This window comes from Equus asinus, chromosome 2 (genome assembly GCF_041296235.1).
Source record: "Equus asinus isolate D_3611 breed Donkey chromosome 2, EquAss-T2T_v2, whole genome shotgun sequence".
Lineage (NCBI taxonomy): Eukaryota > Metazoa > Chordata > Mammalia > Perissodactyla > Equidae > Equus > Equus asinus.
In genome coordinates this window covers 133,091,679-133,109,231 of record NC_091791.1, presented here as the reverse complement: position 1 = coordinate 133,109,231, position 17,553 = coordinate 133,091,679, and the positions used below count along the sequence as shown (strand labels likewise).

The 17,553-nt window shown below is 41.0% G+C and overlaps 2 protein-coding genes and 4 non-coding genes across 17 annotated transcripts in view; 1 reads left to right on the top strand and 5 right to left on the bottom strand.

The window, feature by feature from the left end:
- Positions 1-917: 917 nt before the first annotated feature.
- On the bottom strand, positions 918-6,094 carry RPL4 (ribosomal protein L4). The gene is made up of 10 exons (XM_014856210.3): positions 5,863-6,094; positions 4,335-4,506; positions 4,040-4,146; positions 3,551-3,689; positions 2,986-3,110; positions 2,335-2,464; positions 1,903-2,059; positions 1,539-1,622; positions 1,308-1,428; positions 918-1,225 (listed from the first exon to the last, which is right to left on the bottom strand). The coding sequence occupies exons 1-10, from the start codon at positions 5,863-5,865 to the stop codon at positions 995-997; spliced, it is 1,269 nt and encodes a 422-aa protein (XP_014711696.1). The 5' UTR covers positions 5,866-6,094; the 3' UTR covers positions 918-994.
- LOC123283607 (small nucleolar RNA SNORD18) lies at positions 2,206-2,275 on the bottom strand. The gene has a single exon (XR_006524283.1). It is a non-coding gene; the product is annotated as a small nucleolar RNA SNORD18 (small nucleolar RNA).
- Positions 3,210-3,281, bottom strand: LOC123283606 (small nucleolar RNA SNORD18). Its single transcript, XR_006524282.1, has one exon. It is a non-coding gene; the product is annotated as a small nucleolar RNA SNORD18 (small nucleolar RNA).
- Positions 3,747-3,845, bottom strand: LOC123283623 (small nucleolar RNA SNORD16). The gene has a single exon (XR_006524299.2). It is a non-coding gene; the product is annotated as a small nucleolar RNA SNORD16 (small nucleolar RNA).
- On the bottom strand, positions 4,219-4,289 carry LOC123283608 (small nucleolar RNA SNORD18). The gene has a single exon (XR_006524284.2). It is a non-coding gene; the product is annotated as a small nucleolar RNA SNORD18 (small nucleolar RNA).
- A 48-nt stretch (positions 6,095-6,142) lies between the features above and the next one.
- ZWILCH (zwilch kinetochore protein) overlaps positions 6,143-17,553 on the top strand; it is a 37,262-nt gene continuing 25,851 nt past the window's right edge. For 4 of the 12 annotated variants that reach the window (XM_044764672.2, XM_044764670.2, XM_044764671.2 and 1 more), the window contains exons 1-4: positions 6,143-6,459; positions 8,970-9,021; positions 11,940-12,035; positions 14,935-15,053. In XM_044764672.2, coding sequence (XP_044620607.1) covers positions 6,407-6,459; positions 8,970-9,021; positions 11,940-12,035; positions 14,935-15,053 — 320 coding nt within the window. In that variant the 5' untranslated portion in view covers positions 6,143-6,406. Of the gene's footprint in view, positions 6,516-8,094; positions 8,275-8,969; positions 9,022-11,939; positions 12,036-14,934; positions 15,054-17,553 lie in introns of all 12 variants that reach the window. The other 8 variants (XM_070499489.1, XM_070499485.1, XM_070499471.1 and 5 more) reach the window with 6 other exon arrangements.

The window sequence follows — 17,553 nt, the reverse complement described above, 5'->3', positions numbered from 1 at the left end:
CTAGAGGGACCCACAACGAAGAATATACAACTATGTACCGGGGGGCTTTGGGGAGAAAAAGGAAAAAAAATCTTTAAAAAAAAAAAAAAAGATTGGCAACATATGTTAGCTTAGGTGCCAATCTTTTAAAAAAAAAAGTGGTTTCCCAAGAGGCAACAGCTGTGCTTAGATAACAGCATCCGGAGGTGGTGCCTTCACATAGTAAACAACTGATATCTCCAGGCTGTACTCATCCTGACTGTGGATTTTGAGATGGCCAATGGGAAAAAAACCCAGATGCAAAACACGACCCCGTGAGACAAAACTAGGGAAATGCAGGCCAACTGTAAGGCAGGAAGAGACACATTGACAGAGCAGATTAAACTTTTAGGAAAAACCTAAAGCTCTCTTGGGTACATTACTCTGCACCATGTTCGGTCAACATATTCATCCCTTAGTAAAAACCGTGATATACACAAGTGGTTCCAAAAAACACTTCTGGCACTTCGACATGTAGGGTCAGAACAGAAAGCGCACCCAGCATGCCCGCCAACTGTATTCCATCACAGCAGGTCCTACCCACTTCTCTGAACCATCTACTTTGGACTCTGCCCTCTTGTGGTTACTTAAATGTCCAATCTTTATAGAATTTCACCCGTTTTCCAAGGTATGTTAGGGGTGGAGCTAAACTCTAAGAGCATGTATGTATTGCCAATACAACTTTCATGTTTCTCAAGACACTGTGTTACAGAACAGATTTTCTATCTGGAATTAGGGAGCATCCCTTTTCCCATTCAACTGCATGGATTTAGTATAAACCCAAGGCTCCAATTCACACCAGACTATGAAATGAACCACCAAAAGTCTGGAATTATGGAGAACCAAGTGCCATTTAACAAATGCTAACCAAGATTCACACGACACACCAACAAGCCATGTTTCTCTGTCTCTTTGATCAGGTCTTTATTCAAAAGGAGCGGTCCAAAATGATGCGACCTTTATGAAATAAACAAGTTTACGCAGCAGGCTTCTTTTCTTCTGCAGCGGGTTTCTTTTCTGCAGGCTTCTTCTCAGCTGCCGGCTTCTTGGTAGCTGCAGCCTTTTTTCCCACCAAAGGCTTCTTCTGTTTCTTAACGTCAGCAGCCTTCTTTGCTTTCTTCCCTACCACAGGCTTCTTGCCCGGAACCCCCTTCTCATCTGATTTGGCTTCTAGTGCTGCTGCTGCCTTATCCACCCGGAGTTTGTGCTGCAACAAATTAGGAAGAAAATCTAAGAATCAAATCTTTCTAAAAGCTTGGCATACCAGCAAAAATCAATTAATTACTTACATTCTTGGCCTGGCGAAGAATGGTGTTCCTGCGCATGGTCTTTGCATACGGGTTTAGCTTCAACATGATTCTCAGGTTTTTCAGTGGATTCTTCTTCAGGACCCTGCGATGAATCTTCTTGCTACAAAAAGGTAGACACTGTATTAACATTTTATTTATACTATCGACATTTTTGAAATAACGAGCAGTATGAGGTCGGGGCAAGAACTACTGTCAACATCACAACTTTACCGTGGTGCTCGGAGGGCTCTTTGGATCTCTGGGCTCTTCAATATTCGGCTAAGGTCTGTATTGAGCATCTTGTGCATGGGAAGGCTGAGAGGAAAAGAGAAAATGTTGACAACAGATGTTCACTTCCTGTTCCTCATGTAACTGACTAAAGAACACGAACTCAATGGAAGATGTATTCTTAATCATTTAACCATCGACAATTTCTACTATCACTTCTCAGAATATTTCACTATTTCAGCATATCGCATCTGTACAGAAGGGGAAATGTTAATCCATTACTTAGAAAACATGCAAACCAATTTTGAATGTAAATACGCATAACATGAACATCTGTGTTCAGTATATGAATATGAAGAACACTCACTTGTAGTTACTCTTGAGGGAAGCAGCTTTACGCCAAGTGCCATAAAGATCATCTAACTTGCGGAAAGCGCTTTCAGTCCAAATGCAAAAACGTCCCACGTGCCCACCAGGAGCAAGTTTCAAAATGTTCAGTTTGCTTACATTAAGCAGAGTAATTCCTTTTAAAGGGAAAGGAGAATTAGGCAGCCTGTATTTCAACAGAAGAAACACAAATCAGCTTTAGGCTTATGTGCTACCTAAGGTACCTGAAAACTACCTTATTAATTATGCAGTTTCAACCGTCAATTGTGTACCCATTCAGCCAAGAATCAGAAGTTCCACAAAATCATGTGTTTCAGAAACACGGACCATAGTGTGGAATCTCATCATAATAAAAGCTGAGTAAGCTTGCATTATATGGGCAATTCAAACATGTAAGCAGTAAAAGGATTACCAGGGATGTTTCTGAAGGCCTTGATGATACCATTGTCCTCATTATAGATGATGCAGGGCCCCCTGCGCTGGATACGACGTCGGTTTCTCATTTTTCCCTTGCCGGCTCTCATTCGCTGAGAGGCATAGACCTAAAAGTAGAAAGTGAGAACGTTTAGTATTCTGATTAAGATATGATCCCTGCCACTAGATCTTCGTAGTTAAAAAAACAAAAAAACCCCACTCCATTTTACAGATGATGAAACTTTTTACAGATGAGGCACAAATGACTTGCCTGACATTAACCCACAGACATAAATGGCAGTCAGGATGCAAACTCAAGTAACAGGGTTCCAGAGTCCTTGCTCTCATTTCCATAAAGGTTTAGCTATACTGTCTCTCACTTATCTTCTGAAACCTAACAAATTTGTGCGAAGGACTATCAAACTGTCAACGTGTTCATTAAACCTACCTTTTTTGGGGGAGGGAAGATCAGCCCTGAGCTAACATCTGTGCTCATCTTCTTCCACTTTATATGTGGGATGCCTACCACAGCATGGCATGCCAAGTGGTGCCATGTCTGCACCCAGGATCTGAGCCAGCGAACCCTGGGCCGCAGAAGCGGAGCGTGCGCACTTAACTGCTGCGCTACCGGGCTGGCCTCTAAACCTACCTTTTTGATATCATTCCAGGCCTTAAGTTTCTTAAGAAGCAAAACAGCCTCCTTGGTCTTCTTGTAGCTTTCAACTTTATCTTCAACCACCAAAGGAAGTTCAGGAACTTCCTCAATCCGATGACCTGACAAAGCCAATCACCACTGACCTGGTTACCTCAAACCTTTTGAAAAACTCCAAACATTTTATATAACCCACAAAAGCAAAATGGCATACAATTTACCAAATCAGAATTTCCACAAATATCATGTGTTTCAGAAACACGGACCAATGAAGTGGAATCTCATCATTTTGACAGTTAAATAGAGCAGGTGACATGAAGTTTACGTGGAAAAATTTCTAATATACTAAACCACTATTTGAATTGGTTCCCCAGTTACATATATTGACTGATAAGTCATGTGTTAAACTGAAGTAGTCAGAATTATTTAACAAAAGGAAATTTAGTCAGGCACTCTGAAATGAATGGAACTTAATACACACTATTAATATGAATTAAAAGGGTCAGGTTAGGTAAAAAAAAGGATATTTTGTACCACTCCTATGACACAAATTATTACAAACCTTTAGACATGACCAACGCTGGTAAGGCTGAGGCAGCCAGGGCAGAGCAGATGGCATATCGCTTCTGTGTTGTGTTCACTCTGCGGTGCCAACGGCGCCAGGTTTTGGTTGGTGCAAACATGCGGCCCCCACGACACATCTATTCTTCCAGTTAAGACTCACATCTCTCAAATTTTAGGAATTACAAAGACTGCCTTGCTCAGTAAGAATTTTCGTCACCCTTCTGAACCAGCTTACTGACAGCAGGCAACTGTCGCTGAGAACAGAGTAAGACGCAAATTACGACATCATTGCAAGTAAACGTCAAATCAAGCCCTAAGGTGTAAAAACATTTATGACAGAAAATTTCAAATCTGTCTGGAGCAATGTCTAACGTGGACATTAGTATTCTGGACACAAACATTTCCCAGATACTAACGTGAAGGAACCAGGTCCAGCCTTCTAAATTCCATGACAGCTGACCAGTCTAGGTAGTGAAATAAAGGATACGTTTCCAAAAGCACCCTGGCCAGAACGGTGAGTACCACCGCCTCGAACTCTGGGAATCCGAGCCACAGCTCTGCCAGTACCCCAAGACTCAGCGCTGGTTTGATGACCTGAAATTGGAAAGAAATACAAGTTTTAGCTACCCAGCCACACCAATCTGACTATTATGCATGGTAGCAAACAGCATCAGAACATCCAGGAAAATCACGTGGTTCAGAAACACGGACCAATGGAGTGGAATTTCATCACTGCTGTTAAGCAGCTCTTAAAACAACCCAGGAAAGATCTAGACCCGTACCTGCTAATTCGCTGACGGCATAAGGCTGTCTGTTGTTTTTGCGCAAGTTGGTGTGAACAAAGTTGACAATATCTGGCCGAATGGGAGCCTTGAACACAGCAGGCAAAGTGACATTTTTGCCAGAGGACTCCCCCTTTTCGGAGTACACTGATATCAGTGGACGAGCACACGCCTGGGAAAAAGGAAAAGACGATTATGTCAAATGCTCAGTTACAGGAGAGACTAGAGTGTGGTGAGGCAGACAACGCTTAACGCTGAAACACAGGCTGTTACCAACACTTCGTCAGGTCCACCAACTTCAATATTTCTTACACTTGAAGGACACTTGGATCTTCAAGTTCTGCCACATGATTTTCATTATTATTTAAGAGAATGGTTTATCACTAACTTTCAAAGCAGTTCTTACAAAGGAAAATGATCAAAACCATACAGTAAGGTTTGAACACGCTGCGTAATGTCACCATCTAAATAAACCTTAACCCCAAAGGCAAATCTTGCCTACCACAGCTGTGCTCCCAACTTCCTCCTCGCCCCCTGCATCCCATTCTGAACATTTCCTGAAACTTCCTGGTATCAACACCGGTCGTGTCACTTTTTGCTCATCCTCCTGGAAGCAGAACTAAACCCCTGAGGATGGCCTACAGTCTGCCCCTCGCCTCCCATACTCTTCCAGATACTCCCTGCCCACGCTCAGGGCCAGCCGCCGCCTACCTCAGAGGCAGCTAAGACACTCTTAGCACGCTGGTCACCTTCTCTCAGGTTTCCCTGATCACCCTTGGGTGCAAGTCCAACCACTACCTCCTCTCCCACTCCCGACGTCTACAGCACTGGCTACCATCCAACATCCCCGCGTATTTTGTCCACCTCAACCGCGAGCGGAGCATCAGGACGCTGTATTTTGTCTCTTCTGTTCACGGAACTCCCCAGGGCACAGACCGCTCCCAGTACATTAGGCATACTATGCGCTCACTGAGACATCGAAGATTTAAGGGACACCAAACGCATTAACTTAACGTAAGAAAATCAGAAAGCTTTTCTAGAGGCGATTCTTAGGCTGAACACAGACGAGAATTTGGGGGGTGGGAGGGAAATACAAGTTTCTTTAACAGAAATCTCTCTCAAAAAATGGAAATGTTCCTTACTAAACAGCACATGGAGACAAAGGCCCAAAAATGGACTCTTTCGCCCCGATTCAGCCTTAGGCCCCAAGAGCTCCCAACTCTTTAGAAGAACCCGTGCCTTCTAGGATGCAAGAAAAGCTAAAATTGCCAAGGTCCCCTGCGCCCGAGAACAATCTGGCGTCCCCGCGCGTCGCTCCCAGAGGGGCCCGTGCCGGGACGCCCACGTTGCCGCTAAGATGGCTGCCGCAGAGCCGCACTCCCCAGCTCCCGGCCACAAACAAACGCCTTTGGTCCTCATCTGCTTTCCCTCGCTTTCCCTCCCGAAGATTTTAAGCCCTGTGCCCCCAACCCATTCCTGCCGAGCCCCGACAGCAGGGGAACGTCCAGCCGAGCTGACTTCCACTCACCATGGCGGGGAGAGGAGAAGTCCACGCTCCTCTCAGCCCGGCGGCTCCCACAGGAAAAGGAAGGACGTAGCACTCCCGCTCTATATGTAACCTTCAACTCGGCCCCCACCTTGCCCCGCCTCAGAACCAAAATAAAGGCACAAAATATCTCTCTGATGCTCTACAAAAATAAAAAATAGTGATTTATTTCTTCATATGCGTCCAATTGCGGTGTCTACTGACTTTCAAAGCCAAGAATAGCACTCAGAAACAAGGGACTCCTTTTCGCGGAATAATCCATAAGGAGGCGTGGCTAACTATCGCGAGAGGAGGGGTTGTTTTCCTCAACCACTGTAATTTATTTTAACTTTTTCTTACGGGAATGGAAAACTATTGTGACAGGAAAAGCCGCTGTATGCTCTAAAACAAAAGTTTAACTTTGTGGACAAAAGGGGACTGCTAGGAGGTAAAAGTAGTCCCGGCGGGGGGGTCATGACCCCTGACGTCACCGTTCGGCGCGCAGTTCGGTGTGGCGGGTTCGGATCTGCAGTGAGACTGGGCCGGGATGTGGTCGCGAACGAACCGAGCTGCTGAGGTGTTTTACGCTCGTCTCCTGCAGTGAGTTGTAGCCCCTGCTGTTGGCCAGGGTGCGAGGACAGCACTTCTTCCTCGGGGTATCTCGATCGCCGCCCCCAGCCTCTTGCCGCAGCCTTGGGGATTAGCGGGCGCTGCTGTTACAGACGAAGTCTGCGGTCCTGGGGTCTGGGAGCCGGGGAGAGGCCAGTTATCCGCTCCGGAGTGGGGTTGGTCCTGTCGGGGCTTGCTTGTAGTCTCGTTTAAGAGAAAACATCTGTACGTTATCGAGGTGGAAGGTGACAGGTTTTCCAAGAGGCGCTTTATTCATTCTGATAATACACACAACTTGCGATGTGTTGGAAGCCCCTTCCAGGGTATGGAAAAGTAGATGTTGGCATCCTTCACCTGTTTAAAGCCTTGCCGGTGTGAAAAGTATTGTTATAGTCTGCTCAAGATAGTTATCATCTGAACTGAAGCTGTAAGGATGAGGTGACGGTGTGTTGGCTTCTTAAACTACCTTTATTTCACTGTGCTCTTTAGTGAAGTACTGGTACCAGAGGGGGGATTCCATCTAGTTCTGCATCCAACGTAAAAATCGAATCTAGTAGTTCTCAAATTTGAGAGTGCATCAGAATCACCTGGAGGTTTGTCAAAAACATAGATGGCTGGGCTCCACCTCCAGCGTTTCTGATTTATTGGGTCTGGGCCGGGCCAAAGAATTTGCTTTTCTGACAAATTCCAGGTGAAACAGATGCTGCTGGCCTGACGCCATGCTTGGAGAACCACTGATGTAATCTAACCCCTTATTTTCTAAATGCCATGATTTTTCATTGTTTCTCTTTCTTGGTTTTCTTCTTGCTTACAAAAGTGATAATGTTGTCAATTTTCTGAATGTTATAGAAAGAGCACTAACTTTTTTTAAACTAACAATGTCTTCGATAGCTTTCAGTATAAGAGCGTATAGATCTATCCCATTGTTTTTAACTGCTGTATAATATTTCATTCTATGGCTGTTTTATGTTTATATAACTAGTCCCCTATTGAGACAACTTTATTTAGATCCTTTATATATCCCAATTATTTCGTGGATGTTAGTCTTTCTCTCCACTTGTAAGCACCAAAATTGTCTTTTACTTCTCTTGAATCTCTCACAATGCCTGTGTGTCCAGCTGCCTACTGGAAATTTACACAAGACCTCAAACTCAGTATCTGCAAAATTGAATTCATTGCCCCCCCACAGCCTGACATTCTACTCCTGAATTCCATCTCTGAGTTGAGTTCCAAATCCAAGACTTTCACTTCCTTCTCTTTTCCACCGTCCCCACCCCCATCCCATCTAGTCACCAGGGGCACCTCTTCTCCCTCCATCCCTACTGTTTTTGTTCAGGCCGTCATCACTTCTCTGAAGTACAAGTGATTCACAGCGATTTTCCTGGCCTCCGAGTTTGTGCTCTCTGCATTGCTGTCAGAGAGATCTTTCCCATTTAAAATCTTTCAGTGAGTTCCTCTTGGCTTTCAGGATAAAGTTCAAGCCCTACAGCAAAATCTCTTGCCACGACAGCACCCTGCACTCACCTCTGTTGGAGCACTCATCACCCTGTATTGTAACTGTTGGTTTATTCATTGGACTCTAGTCGAGACTATGAACCAGGGAATGTGCTTTTGTTTATATCCTAGACATCTAGTAAGAGTGCCTCCCTCTAATACACATGCTTGAGAGACGATTGCCGAATGACTGATTGAATAACATCCCTGAGTTATACATCAAAGACAAACATCTTTAAGAATAAGACACAGTCTTGTCCAAAATGGCAAAAGTGAACTGGTCGTGGGCCTAGCTCTCCTGTTTTTATTTCGGTAAGTCATAGAGTAGATTCGATAATAAATGGTATCCTGAAACAATTCCACTGGGTTCCTTTAGGACTCGCAAGATTTTTTCTTTCAGAGTGTAGATCAGGGTGCTGTGCATTTTGGTATTTATAGTTTCTGTGTCTTGAGATCACTATTTTAAAACTTTCTTGAATGAAATGATAATTATTAAAGGATATCCAAGAGTTTTGTAACAGCTCATAAAAATAGAGGGAGGATAGATGCTTCTGTTTTAGCTGTAGAAATCGCAGGCTTGGGACCCTTAAATAACTTCCCTGTGGTTATGCACTTATTCAGTGGCAGATCAGAATCCAGTCATTTTTACTTCCCCAAAGTCATGTGGTAAATTACATTTTAATAGTAATCGGTGAATGTGTTTTAAAAGATACAGGAGTAGTGGTAGGTAACCTAATTTCCTGCTTCCTGAGCACTTGTACTCAGTTGTGGGCAGCAATTAACTGTGGGCAGTTAATCTCTACCAAATCTTTTTTTTCTCTTTTCTTCTTAACCTAATACTCTTTTTCTGCCTTTTTACCCCTCTTCCCAGCTATGCCTTAGCGCTGCCATGAGTACTTTACATTTTGCTTTTCTCACTGGTGTCACACAGAAAGTGATGACTAAGCCCTGAGTTTAACTGACATTATACTTTAGCTCTATTTTTCACATGTGTTTCTAAATTTCAGGGAATTTGATGAAGAAAAGAAAGGAATCTGTAAAGACCCATTTGTCTATGAGGTATGAACAATTTGTTATTTAAACACAATTCAATAATCCTAAAATTGTAAGTTTTTAACGTTGAGATTATACAAATTAATTTACATAGAGTAAATTTCACCCGTTTAAAGTACAGTTCTATGAATTTTTACAGATGCATTCAGTCATGTAATCATCCCCATAATCAAGATACAGAACATTTAAATCACCTCCAAAATATCTCCTCCTGTCCCTTTGTCGTCATCCCTTTCCTCTGCTCCCAGTCCCTGGCAACCGCTGCTGTGTTTTCTGTCTTCTCTTTTGCCTTTTCCAGAATGTCGTATAAATAAAGTCATACAGTATGTCGCCTTTTGGGTCTGGTTTCTATCAATGAGTATAATGCATTTGAGATTCATCTGTGTTGTGTGTATCAGTATTTCATTCCTTTTTATTGGTGAATGGTATTCCATTGTATGGATGTACTGGTTTGGTCATCCATTGACCAGTTGATCGACACACTTGAAATGTTTCCAGTTTTTGATAGTTATGAGGAAAGCTGCAATAAACATTCATGAATTTATTAAACATCTAATATATGGCAAGTGTTCCATAGGTAAACTCCGCATAGAGTTTAATCCATAAAATAATTAGCAAACTACAATAAATTATATACTAAAAGACAAATAAGCTGGGAAAAAATAGTCATAAATGATAAGGGTTAATTTCCATATATGTATAAAATATTTAGAAAATTCTTAAAAATCAATAAGAAAAAAGACAACCATAGTAGAAGAATAGGCAAAGGGCACAAATAAGCAATCACGGAAAGAAAAACACAAATATAGTTCTCTCTCACTATCTGAATTCTCACCAACCAAACTCGGGAATCAAGTATATCCTGGTCAATGTAGTAATCCCTCCTTATCTGAATTCTTGCTGTTTGATACCTGTGTTCGTTTCCTAGGGCTGCTGTAACAAAGTGTCACAATTTCGTTTGCTTAAAACATCAGAAATTTATTCTCTCACAGTTCTAGAGACTAGGAGTCTGAAATCAAGGTGTCAGCAGGGCCATGCTCCTATTGAAGGCTCTGGGAAGGGATCCTTCCTTGCCTCCTCCTCCCTTCTGGTGGTTTCCAACAATCCTTGGTGTTTCTTGGCTTGTAGACACGTCACTCCAATATCTGCCTTTGTTAACACATGCTGTTCTTGCTGTGTGTCTATGTCTTTAAATCTTTCACCCCTTATAAGTACACCAGTCATTGGATTTAGGGCCCCCGTAATACAAGTTAGTCCTCATCTTAACTTGATTACATTTGCGAAGACCCTCTTTCCAAATATGGTCACATTCAGAACAACCAGGAGTTAGGACTTCAGCATGTCTTTTGGGAGGACGTAATTCAACCCACAACAGCACTTGAAACCCAGGAACCTAGTAGGTTAGAATAACACAGCATCCTGTACTCTCTGAACTTGATATCTAAATGCTTTAATAGCCAAATTAAGAAATTAAACAGATTCAAATAATGAGAGATATTTGTCAGTAATCATATTAAAGACTGTTACCTTCATTAGTGATCAAATAAATGAAAATTAAAACAATAGGATAGTATTTTTTTGCTATGAAATGATGAAAATAATGAAACTACTCTGTGTTAATGTAAGTGATAGGAATGCAAACATGTGGGTGTGACATATTTGAAAGGCAATTTGACAATATCAATGTGATTTTAGATATTCCTCTTAAGCAAGTAATTCAAGGATGTCCGTTAGCAATTGTTTATCATAGCAAATAACTCCATACGTCAAACAATATGGAATTAGTTATATGATGGGAGAGCCATGGTACTAGACAGCAAAAGAACATTTAATGGCATGGAAAGGAGTTCATGATATTAAAACTATTAGAATATCCTATTTTTATTAAGCAAAATCCTATCTATGTATCTAATAGATACATTTCTATTTAAATAGATTTATTTATACATATGGGAAAAAAATCTGGCAAACTATGTACCAACCAGGCTAATAACAGTAGTGATTAACTTGGGTAGTAGAATTATAGGTAAGTTTAAAAAAATGTCTTAGTGACTGCCCTGTGGCCTGGTAGTTAAGTGCAGTGTGCTCTGTTTTGGTGGCTCAGATTTGGTTCCCAGTGTGGACCTACATCACTCGTCAGCAGCCAGGCTGTGGCAGCATCCCACATACAAAATAGAGGAAGATTGGCACAGATGTCAGCTCAGGGCCAGTCTTCCTCAGCCAAAAAAAAAATCTTTTAGCCATCTATTTTCTAACTTTTCTACAATAAATGTCTCTTGCAATTGGAATGAAAAAATATACAGTTCCTATAAATTAATAAATTAAAGTTCTAAATTCCATAGTACAATCAGAAGAAAGGATAATATTTAGTAAAGTGCAAATTTGGTGCATAACAGTAAATACATTATGATTAGAAGAAGAGGCTGTCGGTGTGATCGTAATCGAAAGAAGGCTTTACAAGGCAGGGTGCACTGTAGGTGGGTCTTGAAGCATGTGTAGATAAAGATATAAGAGCTAGATTTTCTAAACATGGAAAACAACATGGGCAAAGAGTAAATGAAATCTTATTTTTAAAATATTGTTTTGTTCAAACTTCACATGATTTCACTCATATGAGGAAGATAAACTAACACATGGGCAAAGAGAACAGAGTAGTGGTTACCAGAGGGAAGGGGGTTGGGGGGTGGGCATGAGTGGTAAAGGGGCGCATATATATGGTGACTGACAAATAATGTACAACTGAAATTTCACGATGTTATAAACTATTATGACCTCAGTAAAATTAAATATACATATATGCTGTTTTGTTCAAATTTTCTTTTCCAGTTACTTGCACAGAACTGGGCTTTGTGTGTTTGAATATTTGTACAAATATATATGTGTGTATATATATATAACATAGCTTGGCATTATGTTTTTAATAGACTGATATCCAAGTGCAGTTGATCAGCAAAGGCCAACCAAACCCTTTGAAAAATATTCTAAATGAAAATGATGTCATATTCGTTATGGAAAAAGTGGTAAGTGCTTGGGCTTTGTGGTTGTTGAATTCTTAATAGCCAAATTTGGTTTCTTGGGAATAATCTCAGATGTACACTTTCTTTTTATCAGCATGTTAGTGAAGGTGGATTCTCATTTTTTAGGAATAGACACACTGCTGTCCAATAGAAATAGAATGTGAACCACATATATAATTTAAAATTTTCTAGTAGCCTCATTAAAAAAAAAAGTGAAATTAATTATCATACAGTAAAATTGATTTTTTTTCTTTTGTTGTCCAGTTCTGTGAATTTTAACACATATAGAATCTGGTAATCACCACCACAATCAGGTCTCAAAACAATTCCATCACCCCAAAAAACTCCTTTGCTCTATCCCTTTAAAATCATACCCTTCCCCAACCCCTACCCTCTGGCAACCACTGATCTCTCCTCCCTCACTGTAGTGTTGTCTTTTTAAGAATGTCATGAATGGAATCATACAGTGTGGACTGCATCTGGCTTCTTTCATTCAGTGTAATGCCTTTGCCATTCATCCAAGTTGTGTGTGTATCAGTGGTTCATTTCTTTTCATTGCTGTGTAGTATCCATGGTATAGCTATACCACAGTTTAAGTACCCATTCACCCTTGACATTTGGGTTGTTTTCAGTCTTCAGTGATCATGAATAGAGCTATTATAATCATTTTTTTAGAGATATTTATGTGGGCATAAATTTTCTTTTCTTTACAGTAAATACCCAGGAGTGGGATTTGCTGGGTCTGAAATTGAGTTTAATAATTCTTTGTATTTAATCTAATATTATCATTTCAATACCTAATTAATATAAAAGTCATTATTGAGATATTTTAAATTCTTTTTTCCATACCACGTCTTCAAAATCTAGTGTGTATTTCACACTTCGTCTCACTTTGGTCTAGCCACATTTCAAATACTCTATAGCCACGTGTGGCTAGTGGCTGTTATATTGAATAGCGCAACCTGAGTAACTGTGACTCATGAAGATCTACTTTAATTTTTGTTTGTTAAATGTAAGAAGAGGGAACTTACTTTTCACATCACTTTATAATTACAACCTTAAGCCTTTGTGGTTTTTTGTTGTTGTCTGTTTTGTGTGTGAGGAAGGTTCACCCTGAGCTAACATCCATTGCCAATCATCCTCTTTTTTCGCTTGAGGAAGGTTAGCCCTGAGCTGACATCTATGCCAGTCTTCCTCTGCTTTGTATGTGGGAGGCCTCCACAGCATGGCTGATGAGTGGAGTAGATCCGCACCTGGGATGAGAACCTGTGAACCCCAGGCCGCCATAGCTAAGCTTGGAACTTTAACCACTTAGCCACGGGGCTGGCCCCCACTGTGTGTTTTAATTGTGGTAACTGTTTTGGCAGAGCAATTATAATGATTTTCATTGAGTGCTGATAATGCTCTCACATTACACGGTTGATTTGGGGCCGGAACCCATTCCTCTGGTCACACTGTTTCCTGAAGTAGATAGAAATAGGCTGTAATAGGGGAAAGTGGGCGTTCCTTTAGAAAGAACAGCTCTGTCTGCTCAGACTCTCATGCTGTCTGGGTGGGCATTGAGATGAGTGAGCAGGGCGCTTTTCAGTGTAAATACACGCACGAAAACTCCTTTCTGAGGAGAGAGCTACTTTTTTGTCTTTTATGTTAATGAAAGGGTGTTAATACTGCTTATCTATGGTGGACAGATGCTTGGAAGATAGTTATAGGTGAATTATGTGGTTGAATTTAGACTTTTGATATGGGGAGAAGGAGAAAGGTACATAGAGCAACAGCTGAAAAAACTAAGATGGTCAGATGAAAGTGAGGTAAAGATGAGCAGAGGGATTCGTGGGCATCTGGGTGAGGATACTAGTGCGAATGCAGCTTGCAGTTGGGAGGAGTCACCTGGAAGTCACTGAGGCCCTGGCATTTGGGGATGGGAAACGCTTAAAATGGTCTTTATTCCTGCAAAGATCAGTAGAGCTTAAAGCATGAGTTTTAGACATAGATATTGAAAAGTACTACATAGAAAAAATGACGTTTCTTGGATATCTCTGGTTCTGGGAACTATTTGGAAAGCCAGGCCTGGAAGGGAATGAAATCTGGGAACTAGCAAAAGAAATTCAAAGTTAAGGAAACATCTCGATCTGATACCTATTCCATTGGCAGAATATTTACTGCCACAAGAGCTTAAAGGATAAGAACTTGAGTTTTGAAGGTAGAATACCTAGGTTCAAATGTTGGCTCTGCCACTCAGCAGCTCTGTTATTCTAGGCAATTTATTTAGCCATTTGGTACCTCAGTTTTCCCATCTATAGAACAGGGTTAATAATAGCATCCCTATCAGGGTTTTTATGAAGAACAAAGGAAAATTTAGAACAGAAGCTAGTACATAGTGATGCTCAGGAAATGTTAACTCTTACAATTATTGTTATTATTGTTATTGCCAGTAATGGCAAGGCTGAGCTATTTAACTACGTAAACAAATAGACATCAGAAACACGTAGATATCAGTACCCTGTAACACCAGTGAGAACGGATAGCTCTCAGAGGATTAGACTTAAGGACTAAGAGCTGTTTGGGGAGTGAAAAATCTGACAAAATTGGAGACTCTGCCATGGGTTTCCCTTGGTATTTTGTCTTCAGTTCATCATTTTGTACATGATGGAGCACTTCCTTTTCTAATGGCATCAGATGCTTCCTTTATCAGTATCAACTTAGATCAATATCTTTTTGGACAGTGGACTAATGGCAAAATCTCTTGGTACCAAACTGGTGTGTAGCTATGATTCTTGCTGTAACCCAAGTATTTGTGCTTGAGGGTTTCGAAATTGTTGCAGGATGTTGTAGCATAGTGAAGAGTTGACTGTTGTCTTAAGTGTTCTTTTACCTGGTTAAATAAGAAGAAACATTTTTAAAGCCTTTAGAAAAGGAAGAAGCAAGTCTTGTGGAAGAGCTACAACCTGAAGAAACTGCTATTTCTGATTTCTCTACTGGTGACAATGTTGGACCCCTCGCTTTACCAGTTGGGAGAGCAAGGTAAGTATTTTCTTCATGTCGGGGTAGGAGTAGAGGTGGAGGGTAGGATTTAAATGGAAGCATCCTTATAAACATTGGGGGAAGAAATGTATCTGGCCCAGATCCCTCCCCGACTCCTTCCTTCTCTCCCTTGATATGTATACCCAACTCTCCAGGGAGCACCCTCCTGGAATATCCCATAGGAATCCCAGACATGGCCTAGAAGACTGCATCATCTTCCCTTTCTCCACGCCCTTGTGCCCTTTATTGTTGTTGCTTCTTAATTGTTTTCCTTGTGTCTAGTCTGGTTCCCCCCCAATCTTTGTTTCTCGCTGCTGTCAGAGTGATCTTTATAAAAAGAGAGCCTGATTGTGTTGCTTCTCTGCTTAAAAATCCTTCAGCGTTTCTCATTGCCTTGTGATCAGTGAGGTAAAATGCAAATTCCTTACGAACCTTCATTGTGCGGTCCGGTGGTCTTCCACGGGGAGTGCCATACCCAGCGGGCATTTGGAAATATGTGGGGGTACTTTCTGGTTGTCACAGTGACTGAGGGAAGCTATTGGCCAGGGCTGTGGATGGTAAACATCCTACGATGCATAAGGCTCTCCTGCACGAGGAATTATCCCACCCAGACGCCAGTCGTGCCCCTGTTGGAAACTCTGCTGTGTCTCTCTGTCCTGCCAGCATCACTTCCTGCCTCCACCACCTCCCCCCGCCCCCGTGTGGCCGTATGCAGTTCCCCCTGCCCGCTTCCCTCACCTCCAAAACCAAAAAGTCTTTGCCATCAAGTTCTGGAGAATATAGTCATGTAAATAATAACATTAGAGAATAATGAGTATAACAACAGTGTTCACAAAGTGACTTTCCTTCTTGGTGGTTTTTGTTTCTTTTGCTTTGTTGAAGCTTTTAAAATTTTTATGTAGTTAGTTCTTTCCTAGCTTCTTCGTTTTAAGTCATATTTGGCCTTTTTCTTTTCTCCCTCACACCTTAAACATTGTTTGTTTATGTGCTTTTCTCCAGTCAGCATCTGTGTGGGGTTTATCCACGTGCTTATTGTTTCTTTGCTCTCCAGTTCTTCTTGCTTTTCAGACCTGCCTTCTGGGATCATTGTATTTCCTTTTTGAAGTACAATCCCTTAGAAATTCCTTGCCTGAACATCTGTTGGTAATAAATTCAGTTTTCATCTCTTTGAAAAAAATTTTTAGGCCACATTTTTGGGTACCTTTTTTTTTTCTTCTGTTACTTTTTGTTTATTTGAGTTCATAATAGTTTACATCATTGTGTAATTTCAGTTGTACATTATTTCTTGTCTGTCACCACATAAGTGCTCCCCTTCACCCCCTGTGCCCACCCCCAACCCCCTTCCCCTGGTAATCACTGAACTGTTTTCTTTGTCCATGTGCTTGTTTATATTCCACATATGAGTGAAATCATCTGGTGTTTGTCTTCCTCAGTCTGGCTTATTTTTCTTAGCCTAATTCCCTCCAGATCCATCCATGTTGTTGTAAATAGGATGCTTTTGTCTTTTTTATGGCTGAGTAGTATTCCATTGCGTATATATATACACACCACATCATCTTTATCCAATCATCAGTCGATGGGCACTTCAGTTGTTTCCATGTCTTAGCTATTGTGAATAGTGCTGCAATGAACATAGGGGTAAATATGTTACTTTGGCTTATTGATTTCAAGTTGTTTTGGTAGATACACAGTAGTGGGATAGCTGGGTCGTATGGTAGTTCTATTTTTAGTTTTTTGAGGAATCTGCATACCGTTTTCCATAGTGGCTGCACCAGTTTTCATTCCCACCAGCAGTGTATGAGGGTTCCCTTCTCTCCACACCCTCTCCAACATTTGTTATTTTTAGTCTTAGTGATTAACCATTTTAACTGGCATAAGGTGGTATGCTAGTGTAGTTTCAATTTGCATTTCCCTGGTGATTAGTGATGTTGAACATCTTTTCATGTGTTTATTGGCCATGTCTATATCTTCTTTGGAAAATTGTCTGTTCATATCGTCTACCCATTTTTTGATTGGGCTGTTTTTTTGTTGTTCAGTTGTGTGAGTTCCTTATATATTGTGGAGATTAATGCCTTATCGGATATATGATTTGCAAATATTTTCTCCCAATTGATGGGTTATCTCTTTGTTTTGATCCTAGTTTCTTTTGCCTTGCAGAAGCTCCTAGTCTGATGAACTCCCTCTTGTTTATTTTTTCTTTTGTTTCTGTTGTCTGAGAAGACATGGTATTTGAAAAGATCCTTTTAAGTTTGATGTCAGAGGGTGTACTACCTATATTATCTTCCAGGAATTTTATAGTTTCAGGACTTATCTTCAAGTCTTTGATCCATTTTTAGTTTATTTTTGTATATGGTGTGAGATAATGGTCTACTTTCATTCTTTTGCATGTGGCTGTCCAATTTCCCCAGTGCTACTGAAGAGACTGTCTTTTCTCTGTTGTATGTTCTCGGTACCTTTGTGGAAGATTAGTTGTCCATAGATTTGTGATTTTATTTCTAGG